The sequence below is a fragment of the Prinia subflava genome, chromosome 5 (assembly GCF_021018805.1).
Source record: "Prinia subflava isolate CZ2003 ecotype Zambia chromosome 5, Cam_Psub_1.2, whole genome shotgun sequence".
NCBI classification, from domain to species: Eukaryota; Metazoa; Chordata; class Aves; order Passeriformes; family Cisticolidae; genus Prinia; species Prinia subflava.
In genome coordinates, this window is record NC_086251.1 from 19,382,202 (window position 1) to 19,401,400 (window position 19,199).

General features: G+C 36.9%; 1 protein-coding gene across 6 annotated transcripts in view; it reads left to right on the forward strand.

Moving 5' to 3' along the window:
- Nucleotides 1-19,199, forward strand: part of PPP6R3 (protein phosphatase 6 regulatory subunit 3) — a 50,956-nt gene that overhangs the window by 16,644 nt on the left and 15,113 nt on the right. For 4 of the 6 annotated variants that reach the window (XM_063398292.1, XM_063398297.1, XM_063398291.1 and 1 more), the window contains 14 exons: nt 2,871-2,998; nt 4,972-5,204; nt 6,210-6,396; nt 7,174-7,311; nt 7,843-7,908; nt 8,807-8,919; nt 9,377-9,490; nt 10,166-10,295; nt 11,406-11,558; nt 13,509-13,658; nt 14,157-14,221; nt 16,567-16,682; nt 17,082-17,167; nt 18,376-18,462. In XM_063398292.1, the coding sequence (XP_063254362.1) occupies nt 2,987-2,998; nt 4,972-5,204; nt 6,210-6,396; nt 7,174-7,311; nt 7,843-7,908; nt 8,807-8,919; nt 9,377-9,490; nt 10,166-10,295; nt 11,406-11,558; nt 13,509-13,658; nt 14,157-14,221; nt 16,567-16,682; nt 17,082-17,167; nt 18,376-18,462 (1,650 nt within the window). In that variant the 5' untranslated portion in view covers nt 2,871-2,986. The remainder of the gene's footprint in view (nt 1-2,870; nt 2,999-4,971; nt 5,205-6,209; nt 6,397-7,173; nt 7,312-7,842; nt 7,909-8,806; nt 8,920-9,376; nt 9,491-10,165; nt 10,296-11,405; nt 11,559-13,508; nt 13,659-14,156; nt 14,222-16,566; nt 16,683-17,081; nt 17,168-18,375; nt 18,463-19,199) is intronic. The other 2 variants (XM_063398294.1, XM_063398293.1) reach the window with 1 other exon arrangement.

Below are 19,199 nucleotides of genomic sequence, written 5' to 3' on the forward strand. Positions count from 1 at the left end.
TTCAAACCATTTACTTGCTCCTTTCTCCACAGTTTCTTCAAAACTTCACTAGCTTATTATAAGTGATGAAGTATTTCTTTTCCACTAGGTCTGAGGTTTGTGATGGGAATAGGCTATTCTGACACTGAAGAATGAACAGCATGTTACTTTGTATTCACTTGAGACTGGTATTCTGTGTGAAATTGACCTTGCATTTTGTTTAAGAAATGTAACAACTGTACTATGGAAGTTCTCCTTTATTACTGCCTTTATTTTTTTTGTGAATAATTGTAAAGTACTGTAATTAAATCTAGGGATTTTGAACACCAACTTACATCTTTCTAGCTAATAGTACTCACTGAACCTCACTGCTCTGATGGAAAAGAAATTTATTCCAAATAGGTTAGGACAGGCAGTTGTAGACAGCAAGTTTTCAGTGGGTGGTGCTCTGCTGAGTACAACAGGCAGTTTAAAAAGTCACAACTAGAGTGTCTTCTGTCATTTTTGTTCACTGGTAGTTCTCTTCAGCGCTGAATGTTTTTCAGACGTGCATTCATGTTTAGTTTTGTTTTGAACAGACAGTCCACTTTCAGTGTTAAAATCAGCACTTTAAAAATGCTAGGACAGTGTCTTATTGCTGTCCATTGTTTGGAGAGAGGGGATCCTCTGCCCCGAACTGGAATCTAACTAAACATACCTAGATAGTAACTAGGTGAGGTTATGTGAAGCTGGCGGAAGGATGTGCTTGGCATTTGAAATAAATCTCTTCATGTGTTTAAAGGCCTTAGAAGATAATCTACCAAAATTTTTCATGATAAAACTTTAATAAATTATCTTTATCATTACTTTGTCCTTCTTTAAACTTGCCTACCCACTTGGTTTTTAGGGGGCAGGGGATTCTTTGCATTGGAAATGCTTTTATCACTAAGAAGTGCAAGACCACCTTAAAATCAAGGACTCCTTTGGTCGTTGCTCTCCTTGTATCCAACAATTAGGTTGGCTTTTGCTAGTTGCTGCACAGGAGTTATAAATCCTGTTTTGCTGAAGTAGGCTATATCACTTAAGATGCTTCAATTGTGCAAATGTTTGTTGGTGCAAAAGTAACCAGTTTTCTTTTCCATCTGTGTACTTGAACCCTATAGTAAGAAAATACAATAGTGCACAAAGAAAAGTGACAGATTCTGAGTTTGAGGTTTTTATAATGCAGTGATTGTTACAGCTCTGTATGTAGCATTTCTCACAATTTCGCATACTACAGAATCTTCAGCTTGACACTGATACACTTAAAGTTTCTCTTGCCTGAAAAAGGAAACTGGGCATTGCAGTAAAATCTGTGAAGTTCCTACCTGAAGCTTTATGTATATGCCTTTAACATCTATGTCAGGTAAAGAAGCTTCAGCTGGCTACTGAAATCCTTCTAGTTTTCCTTCTATGCTGGTCTAGATGCCCATTTCTGCTTGGAGCTGCCAATACTCAACTTTTATGTGGAAATCTGAGGTACCGAGTTGGAAAGAACTCAGTGTAAAACACCCTTCTCATGTTTGTTTGTATGATGGTTAAAAGTTGAACTCAAAGCAAGAGCTTACTTTAGTTTTTTTATTTACTGAAAAGACTTCTGGATACCTGAAAGACTTGTTAGTCTGTTTTCTAAAAGGTTCAGTATAGGAGATGGTGTCCAAAATTAAACCATATGCCTTTCTGACTGGAGGTCACATTTTAGTCCAGTAGCTTGGAAACGGGAATGTGTCTATTCAGGAAAGGTGTGTGACAGCTACCATCATTTGAAGCTACAGAGAGACTTTGTGATACAACTGTTACCAACTGTTTTTGATAGAAATGCCACCATAAGCACTTGACCTGCAGAAATAACCACTGGTTAGTTACTGTTAAAAATACTCGTGTGCATTTCATTCCCTGTAACAGGCAGAAGATTTAATTCTCCGTCTTGGTCTGAAACAATTGTTTCTAAGCTTTATTTCTTCCATTTAGCACATAGTAAAAGTGAGAATTTCAGTTACCTGCATGCCAGCAGTTCACAGCAGGTTTTCTTTGCTTTGTTGAACTGCTTTTTTCTTTTCAGATTTAAGTCAAGTGTTTATTACATGGAGTGCTATTCAGCATTCATTCAGAGAAGAATCTGTTAACAATATTAATTAAGAAAAAACAAAGCAGTATTTTTCTGGATATTAGATGTTACTCAGGATCTTGAATTTGCATAAGTTGTGCATTAGCAAGTTGATGTAAACTTTCATAAGTACCGTTTAATGAACTGGATGTCAGTCTTGCTTACTGGGAACTTTCAGAGATTATAGAAAGCTAACATTTTACAAAACACAGTCAAATACATGCAGCATCTTTACCATCTTTAACACATTTGGTCTTTCGACATGTGAGAGTTTTTAACATCGTCTTGGATTATTTTGCTTGTAGTTTCTAATCTTGAGCATGTCTTATATTTGAAAGTCTTTTGTATCTTGCATTGAATCCAATTGTCTTTTTCTGCTCTGATTCTGACTTTGGGACTAATACAACCCATTTGACCTATTGAGTTTTTTGTAAATTTGCAGGTAGTGAAGTTTTGGAAGGAGCACACCTGTGAGTTTCGGACAGAAGGCCTAATGCCAACTCTGTTAATGGGACTGAAATTTGATAAAGCACGATGATGATTCAGAATTTCAGAATTATTAGATTTTTGGGAGGGAAGGTAGAACAGTAGGCACTGAGAAAAATAGCAGTAACATGTTTTCTTTTTGAAACTTCCAATCAAAACTATGCTAGGCTGATTTCAGATTTCTGTCAGTAATAATGCCTAAGAAAATTCTCTTCTCTTCAGGGTTCCTGGACTTTCCCTTTGGCACAGTTTATGTTGTTTATTTTTCCTTATTTCAAAGGACCTGGGCTCCTGTTGAGAAGTGATGGAATAATCTGTGGCCGGCACCTGACATGTTGAGGGAGCAGCCCCTAAAAGAGCTTGCCTGGGAGACAGTTTGTGAAATAACGCAGTAACATGTTTGCAGTAGTATGCCTCTTTTTTTGTTATTGCTCTTTTTCATTGCTGAATTTCTCTTGAAATAACTGACTGAGAAATACATTGAAGCTACTCAATGAGCTTTAATCACTACAGAGGTATTTACATCTGGAATTAGCATTGATAGTAGGTAGTTATGAGGATGGTGCTTTCACTAATTGGGCCAATGGGAGGGATTTAATCTACTTTCTTGAGGTTTAAAAATCCCAATCAAAAAATATCCTCTGGCTTTAATAATGCACTGGTTCCACTTCCTTACAGTAAGTGTGTATGTAGCTTGGATTACCCACAAGCTAGTGTTTTTCATAACTGTATAAGTTGATTTAAGCTAACTAGTAAGAGCAGGTGTGTTAAACCCTGCTGAAAGTTTACTAATACTTCTAGTACAAAATAATTTTTTTCTGCTTCCTAATCATTTAATATTGCATGAGATGTTAGATTACCAGTACGTACCAACACAGCAGTTGAATAAATCTGTACATTGCCTGACTGATTTTGTTTGAACCCCATGTGTTTATAAAAAGAAAGCTATGTAATCTAGGGCCAGTTATGAATGTTATAACTTCTGAAAAAAGGTTAAGCAGAGTAAGGTGGTCAGTATGTAGTGGTTAAAGCAACAATTAAAACCCTCAAAGCAATTGAAATGTCGCTATAGTGAATATACCAAGCTTTAAGTTATTTAGGCTGAATACTGAAAGTCTTGCTAATCAAAAGATTGTGCACACAAAGGTTTTGCTAGCTCCTTGAGGTTGTTTCTGTTTGCAGACTGCTCAAGTACTTAATTTGACACAAAGCTGTTCTAAGTAGCTGTAGTGTGCATGCTGAACCAAAATTAAGTGCTTAAATGCTGCCTCTTAGTTGCAAAAGAATTAGATATTTCTATTCTAATTTTATGGGGTGTTTTGAGTGTATGACAACAGCATAAGTTGGATTATTGCCTTTAAGCTTGCTCCTGTATATTGCCTGCAGTTTACAGAAGTGTCCTTGCTAAAATAATACTATTCACTGAAATTCCCTGCCTTAACTACGTCTCACAGCTGAAATTGCTAATGCACAATAGTAACTAATACATTGAATTAAACTTTCACATTTGGAAAATATTTACTAAAGGAGTAAAAGGAATATTTCTTTCTTTAAGAGTGCTGCTCAAAACTGCTTTCAATTGTAAGGAAAGGAAAGTTTTTCTTACTGTGTTCTGATATGTCTAGCATCTCTTTTCAGTCCACTTAAAATCTGCATTCATATAAGCTCAGTTAATTCCATGTCACAGGTCAAATGTCATATAAACCCCCTGTTTTCAGGGCTGGAGGGAAATGAAGTGTTTGTATGGAGCTTAACAAGAGATGAAAGGAAGAATTTATTTGGTATATTGTAGACTGAAATACTCTTTTCTGATAGCACAGTAGTCTCAGTAGCAACTGTTTAAAACATATCTTTGAGAAACAGAATTAATATAGAGGTGCCAAACCATTTTGTAGGAAAAGGTGAGGTTGTTAATTCTTACAGCCTTTTAGAGTATTCCAGTGGTTGGGACCACTGCCCTTGACGTGTGTGTGTAACACATCTTGGCCTTTGATATTCCTCTGTCAAGTTTGTGGAGGTAGGGACAATTAGCGTAGTGTTGAAATTAGCTCCTGCACTCTGAAATGTGCTTCCTGCAAGCTAAAATTCTCTTATTTCCTCTACCTTTTTAGATGTTTTCTGCACTGCTGGGGGTGGTATTTCAGTGCAGTTATTCTCTGTCCATTTCGTCTTCGCCCAGCTTGATTAATTGCTGAGCAAATCCTTCTAAATCTCTGACTTAATGCATAGATTAAAAACAAGGAATGGGAAAAGCAAATTTCATACCTTTTTCTTTAATGCAAATCAGCATGTTCCTTTCATGTGAGTAAAACTGCCTAACTCCTGCCTTTCGATGTTAGAATAATGGCTACTGCTAATATATTGCATTTCTTCTTACACAGACCAGCATGTTTTGGAAATTTGATCTCCATTCATCATCGCACATAGATACACTTCTAGAGAGAGAAGATGTAACACTGAAGGAATTGATGGATGAAGAGGATGTTCTACAGGAGTGCAAGGCTCAGAATCGCAAACTTATAGAGTTTCTGCTGAAGTCAGAATGTTTGGAAGACTTAGTTTCATTTATTATTGAAGAGCCATCTCAAGACATGGATGAAAAAATTCGATATAAGTAGGAAAACTTCTGGGGTTGGGGGAGATTGGGAAGGTGGAAAGAGGACTGAATAAATTTAGTTAATTTGATAGTGTGAACCCCTGTGTGCTATAATACAATATTTGCGTGTTTTTGATTAAGTATGTTTTCAAGAGGCTTCATGGAACTTTTAAGTAAATAACTCTAATATATGCATAGTTTTCACATGGAAGCTTCTTTTCCACAAATGCTTCCAAAACCAGTTCATGTCCAAAGGAGTTGCCAAAAAAAGGTCCAACCAGAACTCACATTAGGAATCCTGTAGTTGTGATTAAGAAAATAGTTGAATGAGAAACCCTTTTTGGGTAGTATAACTGAATGGGTAGCTTTGTTTTGTTGACTTGTAAGATGTTCTGAGGATGCCTTTTAGAAGATTTGTGGTACTTCTTGGAAGAATGTCCTTAGGGTTGAAATGCTGGGTCTAAACAAAAGGGTTTTCCTTTCCAGAGTATGGCCATGACTATTGGCTTGCTGAGAAGGTTCAAACTCAAAATCCACCTAGTGGTTTGTAGAAAACCACTTCTGCTTTATTGTTGTCTGTACAGAAAGCTGCTTTTTTCTTGAAATTGTGTGTTATAATAATGTGAAATAAGCTACACTCTTAGTTGCAGAACTTCTCCATTTCTTGTAAACCAAGCCTCCTGCAAATGTTTCTAGTAGAGTTGGAAGTTGAAGCAAATAAGGAGTCAGTACTTGAAGAGATGGATTTAACAATAGGTCTTGACATGAAAGCTTGCTGTTTCCTTTCTCAACTTCCCTACTGATATTCTGTTGCTACTGGAGATTGAAGTAGTGCCCTTACTAAATGGAAACAGAGCTTATAGGCTGAATGTGTGGTTTTATTACTTTGTATTAGTTTGCTACTTTAGTCTAGACCAACCCTGCTTGAAAATTCAGTCAGATGCATTACCAGGTTCTGAATTCAGAGCTGGAAGTATGAGAACTCCAAAGTATGAGTGGCGGATAATTTTTTCTTTCCCTCAGATACCCAAACATATCATGTGAGCTGCTTACATCAGATGTCTCACAGATCAACGACAGGTTGGGAGAAGAAGAATCCTTACTCCTGAAACTGTACAGCTTCCTCTTAAATGAATCTCCTCTAAACCCTCTACTGGCCAGTTTCTTCAGCAAGGTGTTAAGTATTCTTATCAGCAGAAAACCAGAACAGGTAACTATTTGCAAACTTACCAATTGAACAAGTGCTCAGATAAAGCTATAGTACTCAGTAATTCTGCGTTAAGACTACACAATTAGGGGATAGTAGCAGAGTCAAAAGAGAGCGTTCAGGTTCCATCCCAGCTGAAGACACCTTTTCATTATGCACACAATTTAAAAAGACACTTGGATGAGTAGGATGTATTTGATTCAGATTTGCCTGAGCTATTTATGCTATCAGTGTGTGAGTGCCTACCTTTTGACTTAGCTTAGCTCAGTGTTTTATGTGATCACGTTTGCATGTATTGCTGTTAAAAGCAAATGTAAATTACATTTGTGAGTCACTGATAGTGATTCTGACTTGGTGTGAGGAATTATTTAGAACAAGGTGAGAAACATTTGGTGTCCTGGCTCAGAAATGCTTTTGTACTCAGTGCATATGGTCCAATACTGCAAACAGCTGCAAGGACTTGACTCTCAAATCTGATACACTGTTTGTATTAAGAGTTTTGCTGTGTTGAGCTTTGCCCACTAAGCAGAGATGAGGCTGATTCATATCAAAAAGAAAAGCAGTCAGCAGGTTGGGTTTGAAAGGAATCCCGGGACACACTTTTGCTCTTCTTTGCCTGGCTTTTATCTTGTCTTACACTGCAGGCTTTAAGTGGCAGAAGTGTTTAACAAGTTCTCATCTATTTTTTCAGTTTGGTAGGAGAGTAAAATTAAAAGTGATTGCTATAATTTATCATGTAAAATACATAAAGTAAATAGAATCTTACTCTTTCATTTCCAGATTGTGGATTTTTTAAAGAGGAAGCATGATTTTGTAGACCTCATTATTAAGCACATAGGGACCTCTGCTATCATGGACTTGTTGCTCAGGCTACTGACTTGTATAGAACCTCCACAGCCCCGGCAAGAAGTGCTAAATGTGAGTAAAATGTCACAGAACTTTCGTGTGACGTGTGAACTCTAAGCTGGCTTAACTTCTGCTGCCTTTACTAAGTTTATTTCTTGAATATGCTGAAAATAGATGTGTGGGGTTTTGGTTGTTTGTGTTTTTATGGGTTTGGTGGTTTGTTTTTCTGAGCTGCCAATACTTTTCCAGTGAAACCTCAGTACTGCTGGGGATAACTTAGAACCTGAGTGGCTGGTCTCTTTTGAGGTCTTTAAATATCCAACTTATACCTGACAGATGCAATTTTAAAGTTGATTTGGACCTTAGCAAACACATTTTCGGCATCAAAGTTTGTTGAAATTAACCTAAGATTTTCTTTTTTACTGTGGCTTAGAAATGCTGATTTTCCTTTTTTTTTCCCTCTGAAGTACTGTTAATCCTTATTTAGAAGTATTGACATTATGAGATGTGGCAATTATTTAAAGTCTGCTTTCAATTTTGTGAGTTCATTTAATTCATTCACTTGGGAAAAATTTTAATTAACATCCACAAACATTTTTACAGTGGCTGAATGAGGAGAGAATTATCCAGCGGCTTGTGGAAATCGTACACCCTTCTCAAGATGAAGATGTAAGTATGGGTCTGATGATGATGCCTTGCACTGGCTACCTAGAACAGAGGCTAGACAGAGTTAGAGAATGAAGTGGGTGTTGTGGGTGTTTTTTCAAGGCTTTGAACAGACAGACCTTGGGCAGAGCAGGAGCCTCGCAGAGGCTGCACCCACGATGGACAGTGGTCACAAGTTTCCTCAGACAGATATAAGTTTGGTCTATTTGCATATCAGAGGTTAATTGTCCTATTATAGCTTCAGGTAATGAAGTCACGTTTCCTTGGTTTGCTTCTCCCCCCAGTTCACTTTTGTTTGTACTTTTTGGGCCTAAGGCTGTGATGGTGACTTTGGTTCTCAGGCCTGGAAGGATTGTTCTGTCTGACCAAACTGTGAAGAGAGCTTACTAACATTCTATATGCAGTTCAGAGTTGCACACTAATGCAGGACAGGGTCTGAAAAATATAAAAGCTAAAACTTAAGGCATCACTGGCACTCTCCTGGCTCTACCTGTTCAGCTGCACAACTTGGTGTTAGAGCTTTTAGTTTTACTGTTTTCTGCTTGTTTTTTTCAGTAAGCTGATTTCAGTATTAGGCATGATTATTTGAGGAAGGTTATGTGGTTCTGTTCACCTCCCTGCCCCCTTTTTGAGATCCATATTGAAGCCTTAGGCATTCCTGGAGCTGTTGAAAGATTCAGCTCTCGTGTTTTGCCACCTTAATGTTAGAAATAGATTCTTGCTTTATGCTTCAAAGTGGTTTTTTTTGTTAAGGGTTAGTTACGGCATAAAGCTTCTACCTGAATGTTTTTTAGGTAGGAGAGCTCTTCTCCATGTTGAAGCTTTCACCTTTTCTAACTGAAGAATTAGAGTCCAGCATGTTATTGTTCTTGTAGCAAAAAGTGCTGTTTTTCTGTTTCAGAGGCATTCAAATGCATCACAGTCACTCTGTGAAATTATTCGTCTAAGCAGAGACCAGATGCTACAAGTACAGAACAGTTCAGAACCAGATCCACTGCTTGCAAGTTTAGAGAAGTAAGTTGGCTTGAATTTTTAATTTTATTCTCACTTCTTAAGAAACTAATTTTTAACTTTAGACCTTGAAAACCTTCAGAAATGGCAAACTCTTTTCAGGTGAATTTTCTTGACTGCCCATCTTTTGTCTGTGTATGAAAAATAACTCTGCAAGTAAGCAGAACCTGGAGGATTTTCTAGCGTGGAAAGTGAGAGAGGATTTGTCTCATTAAATTATTTCCTATGCTGCCCAATTGAATGGTATCTTATATGTGGAGGTCAGCTTGATACTGTGCAGACTAAGTACAGGAGACTTCAGCTTTGTTCTGTTACTTGTTTTAAGTTAATCAATGTTTCTGCCAGAAAAGATTCTTCTGTATTCCCTTCTCCCTTTTCTTATGTGGGCAAATGGTAGTTACTTCTCCTAACAGATATATCCTGAAGTGGTTTCATCTGTTGCCAATGCTTTTCTTTTCAGACAAGAAATCATAGAGCAGCTTCTGTCTAATATTTTTCATAAAGAAAAAAATGAGTCTGCAATAGTCAGTGCAATCCAAATCCTATTGACCTTACTTGAGACAAGACGACAGACGTAAGTCTTATTATTTCACTTGGTTTATGCCTGCAGTAGCAAATGCCTTCCTTGTGCTTGTGACCAAACCATTTCTGTGACCTGTTGTAGCTGAAGGAGTAAAAATGCAAATCCAGTGATTGTGGTTGGCATTACTACGCTTTCAGCAAATGACTGGTCTTTCTGCAGCTTTTTCTAGAAGCTAGTGTGAGTACCAGTAGTCAGATCAGACTAACTACATCTCATCAGTTTGTTTCTGGATACAGGGAGTAAATACATTATAGTGCAGTGGTTGAATATTGACCTTTTAAAAAGTTATTTGTAATGTTATTGCAGCGTCATGTGGAGAAACTGCTGTACAGATCTCTCTGGTATATTCAGCTTATGTTGTTTTAGAGAGAGAAATGAAGCTCTTTATCTGCATCAATAGAGCAAATTAAAATGCAGTTTTTAATCTCAAAACTATTTTGGCAGTTTCAAGCACAATAATCCTAGAAATACTAGGGCTGGTGTTTGGGAAAATCTCTTGTTCAACCCTTACGATGTCACACCTAATTTTTTTTGTGTGCCTAACCCTGTTTTTTTGCATTTTTTGCCTCTTTGTTATTTTCACACCCTTTCGAAATGTTACATACCTCAGATGTTTTCCAACTAGTTTTGGTACTAATTATCAAATTTTGCTTATGTGCATTTTAGATTTGAAGGCCATATAGAGATCTGTCCTCCAGGCATGAGCAATTCCACACATTCTGTCAACAAAAGTGTTTTAGAAGCCATAAAAGCACGACTTTCATCCTTCCATGAGCTCCTACTTGAGCCTCCAAAAGTAAGTGAAATCTTGTGTTAACAAATTAATTGAAGCAAAACTCACCATGTGTCTGTTTTAGGCAGATTATAACAAACAAAACCCAGTCTGACAACTTTCAGGCAAGCACCCAGGCTACTTCGTAACCTGTTGTGAGCTTTGGCTCAGGCAAACAGTAATAATGAACAGCAATGTTTTGTGCTTTTCCAGCATAAACTTTGTGTAATTAGCAAAGTAACCTTGGAGCACTTTTTTCTAAAAGCAACGAAAAGAGATTTGTTATATATTCTCAAGGAAGGTCCTATTTTCTGCTTGGAAATCCAGTCTGGGTAGGAAACACAGACTTATAGATGCTGCAGTTGTTTGGAACTTCAAAATGGCCAATGTTAGGCGTGGGCAATTCTCTTGACTTTCCCAGGACCCAAGTATAGATTAGCTCCATGCCACATCCCTGCACTCTAGGCATGTTAATTCCTTGGACTTTTTAAGTGATTTAAGCAACTTACCGATGTCATGCTCTTGCTAAAAATAAAAAAATTGTATAAATAAGGCATTTACCTGTGATCCATTTGTCTTTCATATTCAATATTTTCACTGGCAGAATTTCAGCTGGAGCATCTCACCCTGATCTGGTTGCTGCAGATTTTAACAGAGAAGTGAATGTGAAATGGTTTTTAAATATATTAAGTTATGGTTGCTGAAGCATTACAGTGTATTTAGACTGTTCACCTAGCTGTTCTGTGTATATTGTAGTAATGTAGAATATAGCTGGATTAATGAGTGAGAATTATTTCTGAGAAACTATCTCCCCATTCCTGTCAAGGTTGAGTAGACTTTATCTACTTTGACATCCTGTCTTTTAGCAATTTTTTTAACAAGTTGTTTAAACATTTTTTTAGCAAGTTGTTGCTTTCATGTGACTGGTTTTAGTGCTTCCTGTCTGTGGAATTAAAATAAGCTACAGTATTTGGAATTAAAAATAAGGGTTTTTTTCAGGATGAAGGTAAAGCAGTTGCTCGAGGACTAAATGTATCTAGTTTTAAACACTACTCAGTCATTGTATGTAGTAATGATAAGCTGATTTTTGAGAAATATTTTTAAGGGGTTTATGTGTTAAACCTTCTTTTTCAGAAAAGTGTCATGAAGACAACCTGGGGTGTACTGGATCCACCTGTAGGAAACACACGTTTAAATGTGATTAGATTAATATCTAGCCTTTTACAGACAAATACAAGCAGTGTGAATCGGGAACTTATAGAACTTAACAGCATAGGAGTAATACTGGTAAGAACTTTATGCTGTCTTCTTTATTTTTATGGATTGCTATTAAGATCTTGTCTGCTTTTTCTGATTGCAGATAATTTTGCAGTCTTACTTATTTTCCAGCCTGACTTTTCAGCATCTTTGTATTGTGATGTCTTGGTTTAAGAACTCTTAATATTGGATTTTACTGTTAATCAATTTATCTGAGGTCAGCATTTTCCTCTGACCACTTGAATGGTTCTTACTTGCTACACCTTCATAAATACATGAAGTGGTTTTCTTAATAAGCTTATTTTCAACTGGAGGTTCTTGAGTTTTCAGCCATGTTCAAGGCTTCATTGCTCTTTTCATTTTTTCCCTAAGTTGTTCCCTCAAAGCCCTCTTTTCTCACTCAATATATGGCCTACAAAATGGTATCTCAGCAGTGTCCTGTAAAGGAACAGTTACTCTTGGTAGCTTGTACTCTTTCAAACCTCAGAGGAAGATGGTGTACAACAAACTCAGTTACCTAACTCATTGCTCTTTGCTAACATGAACACGTACTTTGGGTACTTCCTGCCTCATACTTCCACTATAGCAGATGTATTCTTTGTGTTCAGGTTCACCCAAGAAATCCAAATGTTGATTGATTAAAAATAACTAGCAAGTCATGTAGAATTTAAGTTAGTTATCGAATAACAGTGTGTAAACTTCTAGGTTGGTTGTTGCAAGCTTGAAATGTAAATACCTTCTCTTCCCTGATTTTAGTTCAAAACCCCTTTTCCCTGTGACTGATTAATGCAGTGTGATTGAAATGTTTTCGTCTCAAATTTTTTTCACAGTTGGGTTTGCAGACAGGTACTAGCTTTTATTCAAATAGCTGACTTGACTGCAGCTGAAATTTTTCCTAGATCCATTGTCTAAGGGAACATACACACTATGAAAACTTGCATGTTCCTGTAAATAGATTCTTTTGTAAACAAAGTTGAGTGAGGTTTGAACATGCTTTTCTATTGCAGATTTGAACATAAGGAAAAGAGTAATTGTACCCATAGAAATCTCAGTGCTTCAAGCTGTTGGCTGAAACAACACACATTTTACTGGGCAGACTTGACTTAGGAAAATGGGAGAATGTCATTAGTTGTGACATTCTTATGGGAGAATGTCATTAGTTTAGCAGGACTGAAGATAGATTGCAGACCTTCAGCTGCACTTTGAGTTAGCCTAACATTGCTCAATACTGTTCCAATCACTGCATGTATTTCCAGAACTCATTTCATTTTACCAGTGACAGGAATAATTTGAATTTTACAATGAGTAGCCTAAAATAATTAGGGTCCACAAAAGTCTTCCTTGTGTTTAAGAGAAAAATGGGGAGAAGCAGGAACTTGACTAAATGGATGCTGTTTATTGTATCTCAACCTCAGTATTGCTTTTGCTTAGTTAATAATCTTAAACTGCTTCTAGATTATCTGAGGGTAGTGGATGATGGGTTTGAAACAGGTAGATAAAATTTTATAAAGAATCTCACTGAATTGAGGAGCACATGTATAAAAGGGTATTATTATAGATACTAAGAAGGTTAACTGAACTCAAAGTCAAGGACTTCTAAGGTCAAAAGTAACACTTCTGACTTTAGGACGTTCTGTGCTGCAGCTGGCAGAAGGAATGTAAGTGAGGAGTGTTATTTCTCCCTGTCTTCATAGTCTGAAATGGCATTACTGATGACTCCTGCAATAAATCCAATTAGTTGCATTCTTGTGCTAATCCAGTATAGTATTCCTTGTGTTCAGATAATGGCAACCACAAAAGTTACTGGTTTTGTGGGTCACAAATTTTCTCTTGTGAATAATACCTGTGAATAATACTTAGTGTAAAACTTAAAAGATTTCTTCCAGTGTAGTCATTCAAATGATTAGGTGGGCAAGCCTATTGGTTATGTTTAATGAAAAGATCTTGATTTGTGTAAACCTTGGTGAATTTGTTTTTCAGGACATGTTTTTTAAGTATACGTGGAATAACTTTTTGCATACTCAAGTAGAAATCTGTATTGCATTGATTCTTGCAAGTCCTCTTGAAAACACAGAAAATGGCACAATTACAGATCAGGAGTCCAGTGGGGACAATCTGTTATTGAAACATGTAAGTTGTGTTTTGTGAGTCTCTTGAATTTTCCTGTTTCCATGCGGTTAATTTTATATAAAATACACCCCAATTCTACTTAATGTATAGAACGGAAAAGAATGTGTTTCTGGTTTTACTTAAAATGCTAGTTCAGGATGTTAACCCTGAAACTGCTATAAAGTAGATCTTTTTTTTGTTTTGCTCCAAAGTGAGCATGGTGAGAAGCTGCAAGTATTTGTTTTCCCTGAAGTTCCTCCCATTTTTAAGGGTTAAAATTGCTATTTCAGAAGCTTTCTGCTACTACAACAACTCAGCACTTGGAAAGAGGAGTAGAATTAATACAGGTTTAGCTTTTAGGTTTCAGGTTGTGTTCTTACTGCTGGACTTTCCACTCTTTAATGAAAGTATGTGTCCTGAATGTGAAATCAATAGTCTTGCAGACTTCAGTATCAACTGTAAAATGCATAAATAGTGTTCCATTTTACTGCTGCTAAGCATATATTGCTTTTTTGACAGCTCTTCCTTAAGTGCCGATTAATAGAAAGAATACTTGAAGCGTGGGAGATGAATGAGAAGAAACAGTGAGTAATTAGTTTCTTCATTCCCTGCAATTGTCTAAATAAGACTTGAGTTGTGAAATGAATGTGTAACCAATTAAGAAGTGATCTAGCCAGTTCTAAAATCACTTGTATGTTAATATTTGGGTTAAAGCTTTCTCTTGTACTTTTTGGTAGCATTCTAATTCTTTTTCCTGTAACCATTTGAGAGCACAAGAGTTGTCATTCTTGCCATGTATAAGATAGATATCTTGCCATGGCAAGGTACACGTGTAAGATTATTGTGATCTTTAAAGTTTGAGTACAGAAGCATACTGTAAGTTTTGAGGGGATGGGAGATACTTTTCCTCAGTAAGCGGTTGAGAATTGTGAACACATCAAAGCATATCACATACTGGGGAGCATCAGACTCCCAAATAGTAAAAGCCAGTTCCTCAGCAACAGAATACCTTCTGAAATTCTATTTGAAAGGGTGTGAGCTTCAAGTAGCTAACATTGTCTGAAACTGTTTCTGTAGCAGGAGAAAAAATCCTCAATCCTCACCTGAGGTGGTAAAATGTTCTCATGAAGGCCACATAACTTTAACTCTGGAGATACAGTAAATGTTACTTCTGACCTGTCAAAACATTGAATTTACTAGCTGGCCAAGTTTGATGGAATGTTGAGACAGTTCCACTCCCCAAAACGTTCCTGTTCCTGTCTTAAGTGAATCAGATAGTAAATACATGGCTAATGTAACTGACCTGGAAATAAGGATGGTGAAGAAGGGGGGTAACAAAAAAAGGAATATGCTAAATTTAACTGTAGAAAACATGCTCTTCTGAATGTCTTCCATTTTATATCAATTCTCCTCTGGTTATAGAGAATTGCCAACTTTATTGGCAATTAGATTCTCATAGGAGAGAAGTATGAAAAGTTTTCTCTGTAATTCCAACCTAAAACCTAAATTTTACTTGGATAAGACTGTTTATGATCCAGTGCTTACCATATGAATGATTTAATTAATTATTTAATCTCATTTCTGGAAATACTAATGAAGAAAATAGTGTTTCAAACCTTAGGTAGTGCTTTTATCTGGAAACAGACTTGTAATGAATTCACTCCTTTATCCAGTTGTGTACAGGTGTGGCTCCAACTGTAAAAGATAAATCTTTAAGTGTACTTTTAGCTTAGCTGTTTCAGGAAATTGGTATTTTTTTAGTCCTTTTGGGTTCTATCACTTAATGTTATTTCAAGCAGCTCTAGAAGCTTAAGGGTGACTGCTTTCTGCTGGTAAAAATCTGACATAGTAAAAGTTGTTTGGTTCGCTGGGATTAATGAGATTTTGCTAACAAAAGAGAGAGTTGTATTCCAGACTTTCTGGCTAGGCAATGACAAGTCAGTCTTGTTTGTCAAATAGAAGCACTGTGTGTCATATCCTGTATTAGAAACTATAACCTTTACTGTTATCACATGGTGCTTGTTTTGAATGTGCTTGTTACCTAAGCAAGCTGTAAACAGTGGGGTAGTTTACTCATATCTTTCGTAGACATAATTTCAGTTACCTCATGTGTTAGATGATGAGGATGGAAAATAAAGTCATGTGATCTCTGCATAAAGTAAGGTACTTCATGAGCTGCTGTCACTTTACAAAGATTTCAGTCATGGGAGGTTTGTCTAGCTGTGTGTGTGGGGATCTTTCTTGGTTTTCGTTTAAAACACCTTAAATTGATGCAGCAAATGTTAGAGAATCAGTTCGAGCTGGACCTCTCATGATCGCTGTTTGGTTTAGAATGGTTCCAACTAGTAGTAGGTGTTCAGAGCACTGCTATAACATCTGGTAATTCCTGTTTCTGCAGAGCAGTTCTGTGTGAAATATTTAAATAGCTTTGTAATTTTAGCTTAGGTAAGCATGTAAATTCTATTCCTCAACTTCAGGAAAGTAATGCCCCTAATTTAAATGGGTATGCTACATGTAATGCTAAGAAGCCCTGAAATACTAAGGCATACTTAAGAATGCTTTTCTCTTTTGATCATGGGCTGAAAACTGAGGGAATATTTGGTGTTTTGGGGTTTTGCAAAATCAGTTGCTAATTCTGTCATTATTTTGCTAATGCTGTGCATTTTGCTTTCTACTCACACACACAAGCAGTACAAACACTTGTATGCCCTTCTTGGTACTTTATGTGCTTGTTAAGTCTCCTAAACTAGCCCAGTGAAGTCAAACCAGTTGATACCTTAAATTCTTAAGTATTTTTTAGGATGCAGGTCTAACTTAAGAACCCCAGTTGATTGTCCTGTGTACCATCTTGACTCTGGCAGTGTTTTACAGCAGCACATGGTGTCAGAGTTGCTGTGAGTGCAGCAGTTGAACTCTTGGTCTCTTGCAGGGCTGAAGGAGGAAGAAGGCACGGCTACATGGGTCACCTGACAAGGATAGCAAACTGCATTGTGCACAGTACAGATAAGGGGCCAAACAGCACACTAGTCCAGCAGCTCATCAAAGGTATTCATTTATGGGCTTCACTTTATCTTCAGGGCTTTCATTATCAAATGCTGAGGAAATTAAGCAAACTTAAATTAGAGGGCAGCTGTTGGATTAAAGAAGAAAATAACTGGATTACTTCTGAAGCATTCAATTTAAAGCAGTCATCCTTAAACAAATGCTTAAGTATTGTCATTTCAAACAGTGTCAAAGCTCCCTGAAATAGATGCAAAGAGAGGCTGATCATCTTAATTTGGGCTTGTTTGCTAGGTGGGGTTACATTTATGGGTTTAGAGGATGTATGTGTTCCTACCAGTATTTTTGGTAGAGCAGAAAAAAAAAATTTGAATATTAAGTGATGTTTCATTGTTTCTAATTAGTAGTCTCTGATTGGTTTGGTTTTTTTGTTCCATGTGTTAGAGCTTCCAGAGGAGGTCAGAGAGCGATGGGAAACCTTCTGCACAAGCTCTTTAGGAGAAACCAACAAGAGGAATACAGTGGATCTGGTAAGTAGTGATGGGTAAGGTATGAAATTTGCTGCTGCTTTACTTGGACAGTTTCTTTTTGTCAGCAGCACAGTCAGTCTTCCAAAATCCAGTGTACTTGTAAGGAGTCCCTCTAGTTGCTGTGGAGCTGGTAATTCGTTAACTAAAGCCATATCATTAATATTTATGCAGGCATAATGCAGACAATCAGCTTGTAATAGCTAACTGGCTCATTACCTAGTGTAGCTAATCCCAGGCAATCTGTGAGGAGGATTTCTTTACCTCTTCACGGTAAAGAAAAGGTAAAGAAGGTACCTTTTTCAAGGTAGTGTCCTTGAAAACTCCTGCTCTGCTTGAGAGTACAAACAAAAGTGCAGGAGCTGGTGTTGATTGCTTTATCTACAGGATGTAAACAACCCAGTACAAGTTTAACAGAAGACTGCTACCTGCGTTTCACTGCCTGTGTTAACTGACCTTGCTTAAGTAACTTTGCTTTACTGTTGTGCACCTGCCACACTTCTTATGCATGCAGCTGTAGCAATTACACTTTTGGAAAAACACTTAGCTCAAGTAGAGGAAGTTTGTGTAATCATGTTAAAAATACAGTCTAAAAGTAATCACTGGGAGACTTTAATAAGCAGAGGCAGTTTCTGATGTCAACAGACCAATTAATGGATTTTCTTTTACATGACTTCTCCAGAAATGCAGTACTTTGCATGTAGCTTTATTAACTTGTGCTAGTCCTATGTTATTTGGACTATAATTAATTGCTGAATTTGCTATTTCAACATAAATATTAACTGGAGCATGATGTTAACAGGTGTCAATAGAAGCAGTAGGAAATTCATCTGAAACTCTGCAGCTTGTGAACAGGACCAAAAGATGTATATAAGGCATTTTTTCTTGAGCCTGTGAATGCAAAGAAGTGTGTACAGTTTGCAGATCAATGTTGTTTTTCATCTGGGTAGAAACTACTTCTTAGTCAAGACCAAGAGAAAGATCATATAAAGAGGAAGAATTTTATGCTTATAAAAATGACAGTAATTGGCTCTTTAGATATATAATCATGTGCTTGGAGGTACTTGATGTAATAACAGTAAAACTTAATTGAAAACTTATCTCCAAACTGTAGTTTTCAGTAGACTAGAAAGACATACCATTAAAACAGTTTCTTTTATCTGAAAGAAACAAATACTATACTATGCTAATGACCCAATTTCTTTGTATAGGTTACTACCTGCCACATTCATTCTTCCAGTGATGATGAAATAGACTTTAAAGAAACTGGCTTCTCACAAGATTCTTCTTTGCAGCAGGTGAGTTGAATTCTTTTAACAGCTTAAGTTGCTCTTTCTGTAAAAGTAAATTAGGACATTTTTTAAAAAGCAGTTGAACTTTTATTTTGTCTCACAAGCAAATATCAATCCAGAAAGTTGAAATTAAAACCTAGGCATGTGTGCATGCACACAACTGTGTCTTACCAGACTCATAAGCATCTGTTTGAATTCTTTTGCTGGTAGTGAACGAGTGAGAGCCTTGTGGCACAAGATTGCCAATAGATCACTTAGATGGAATCAGATGCCTTAAATGGTATTATTTGTCTGGGTTACTAACCAAAATCTTTCAGATCACACTAACAGCTGTGTAGTAACTACCTAGTCTAATACTGGCTTTGGTATTTTACACATTTTCTATAGTTTTTATAATAAGTAATTACTTGTCTAAGTTTGAATTGTGGGTGGTGGCTCAGTCTTAAAGAATCTGATGCATTTTTGTTTGATTAAGTGCTTTGTACCTGTAAGGTGCACCTGTACAAAAACTTGATAAGTTGGGTGCTATCTGTAGCAGCTTTAGTGAGAAAGTAAGATCTTCTAATATCTCTGTGCTTTTCATGCATCCCCTTAGTGACCTGCTGTGCCTAGGCAATCCCAGCAGTTCCAGGTAGTTAATCTGGAGAAATGCAGATGGTCCAGTGCTGCTTCTTTCAAGTTTGTCTTGCTGTATACCTCCTCCTTTTATATATATTTTCTTTTTCCTTCAGTTTTCATAATGC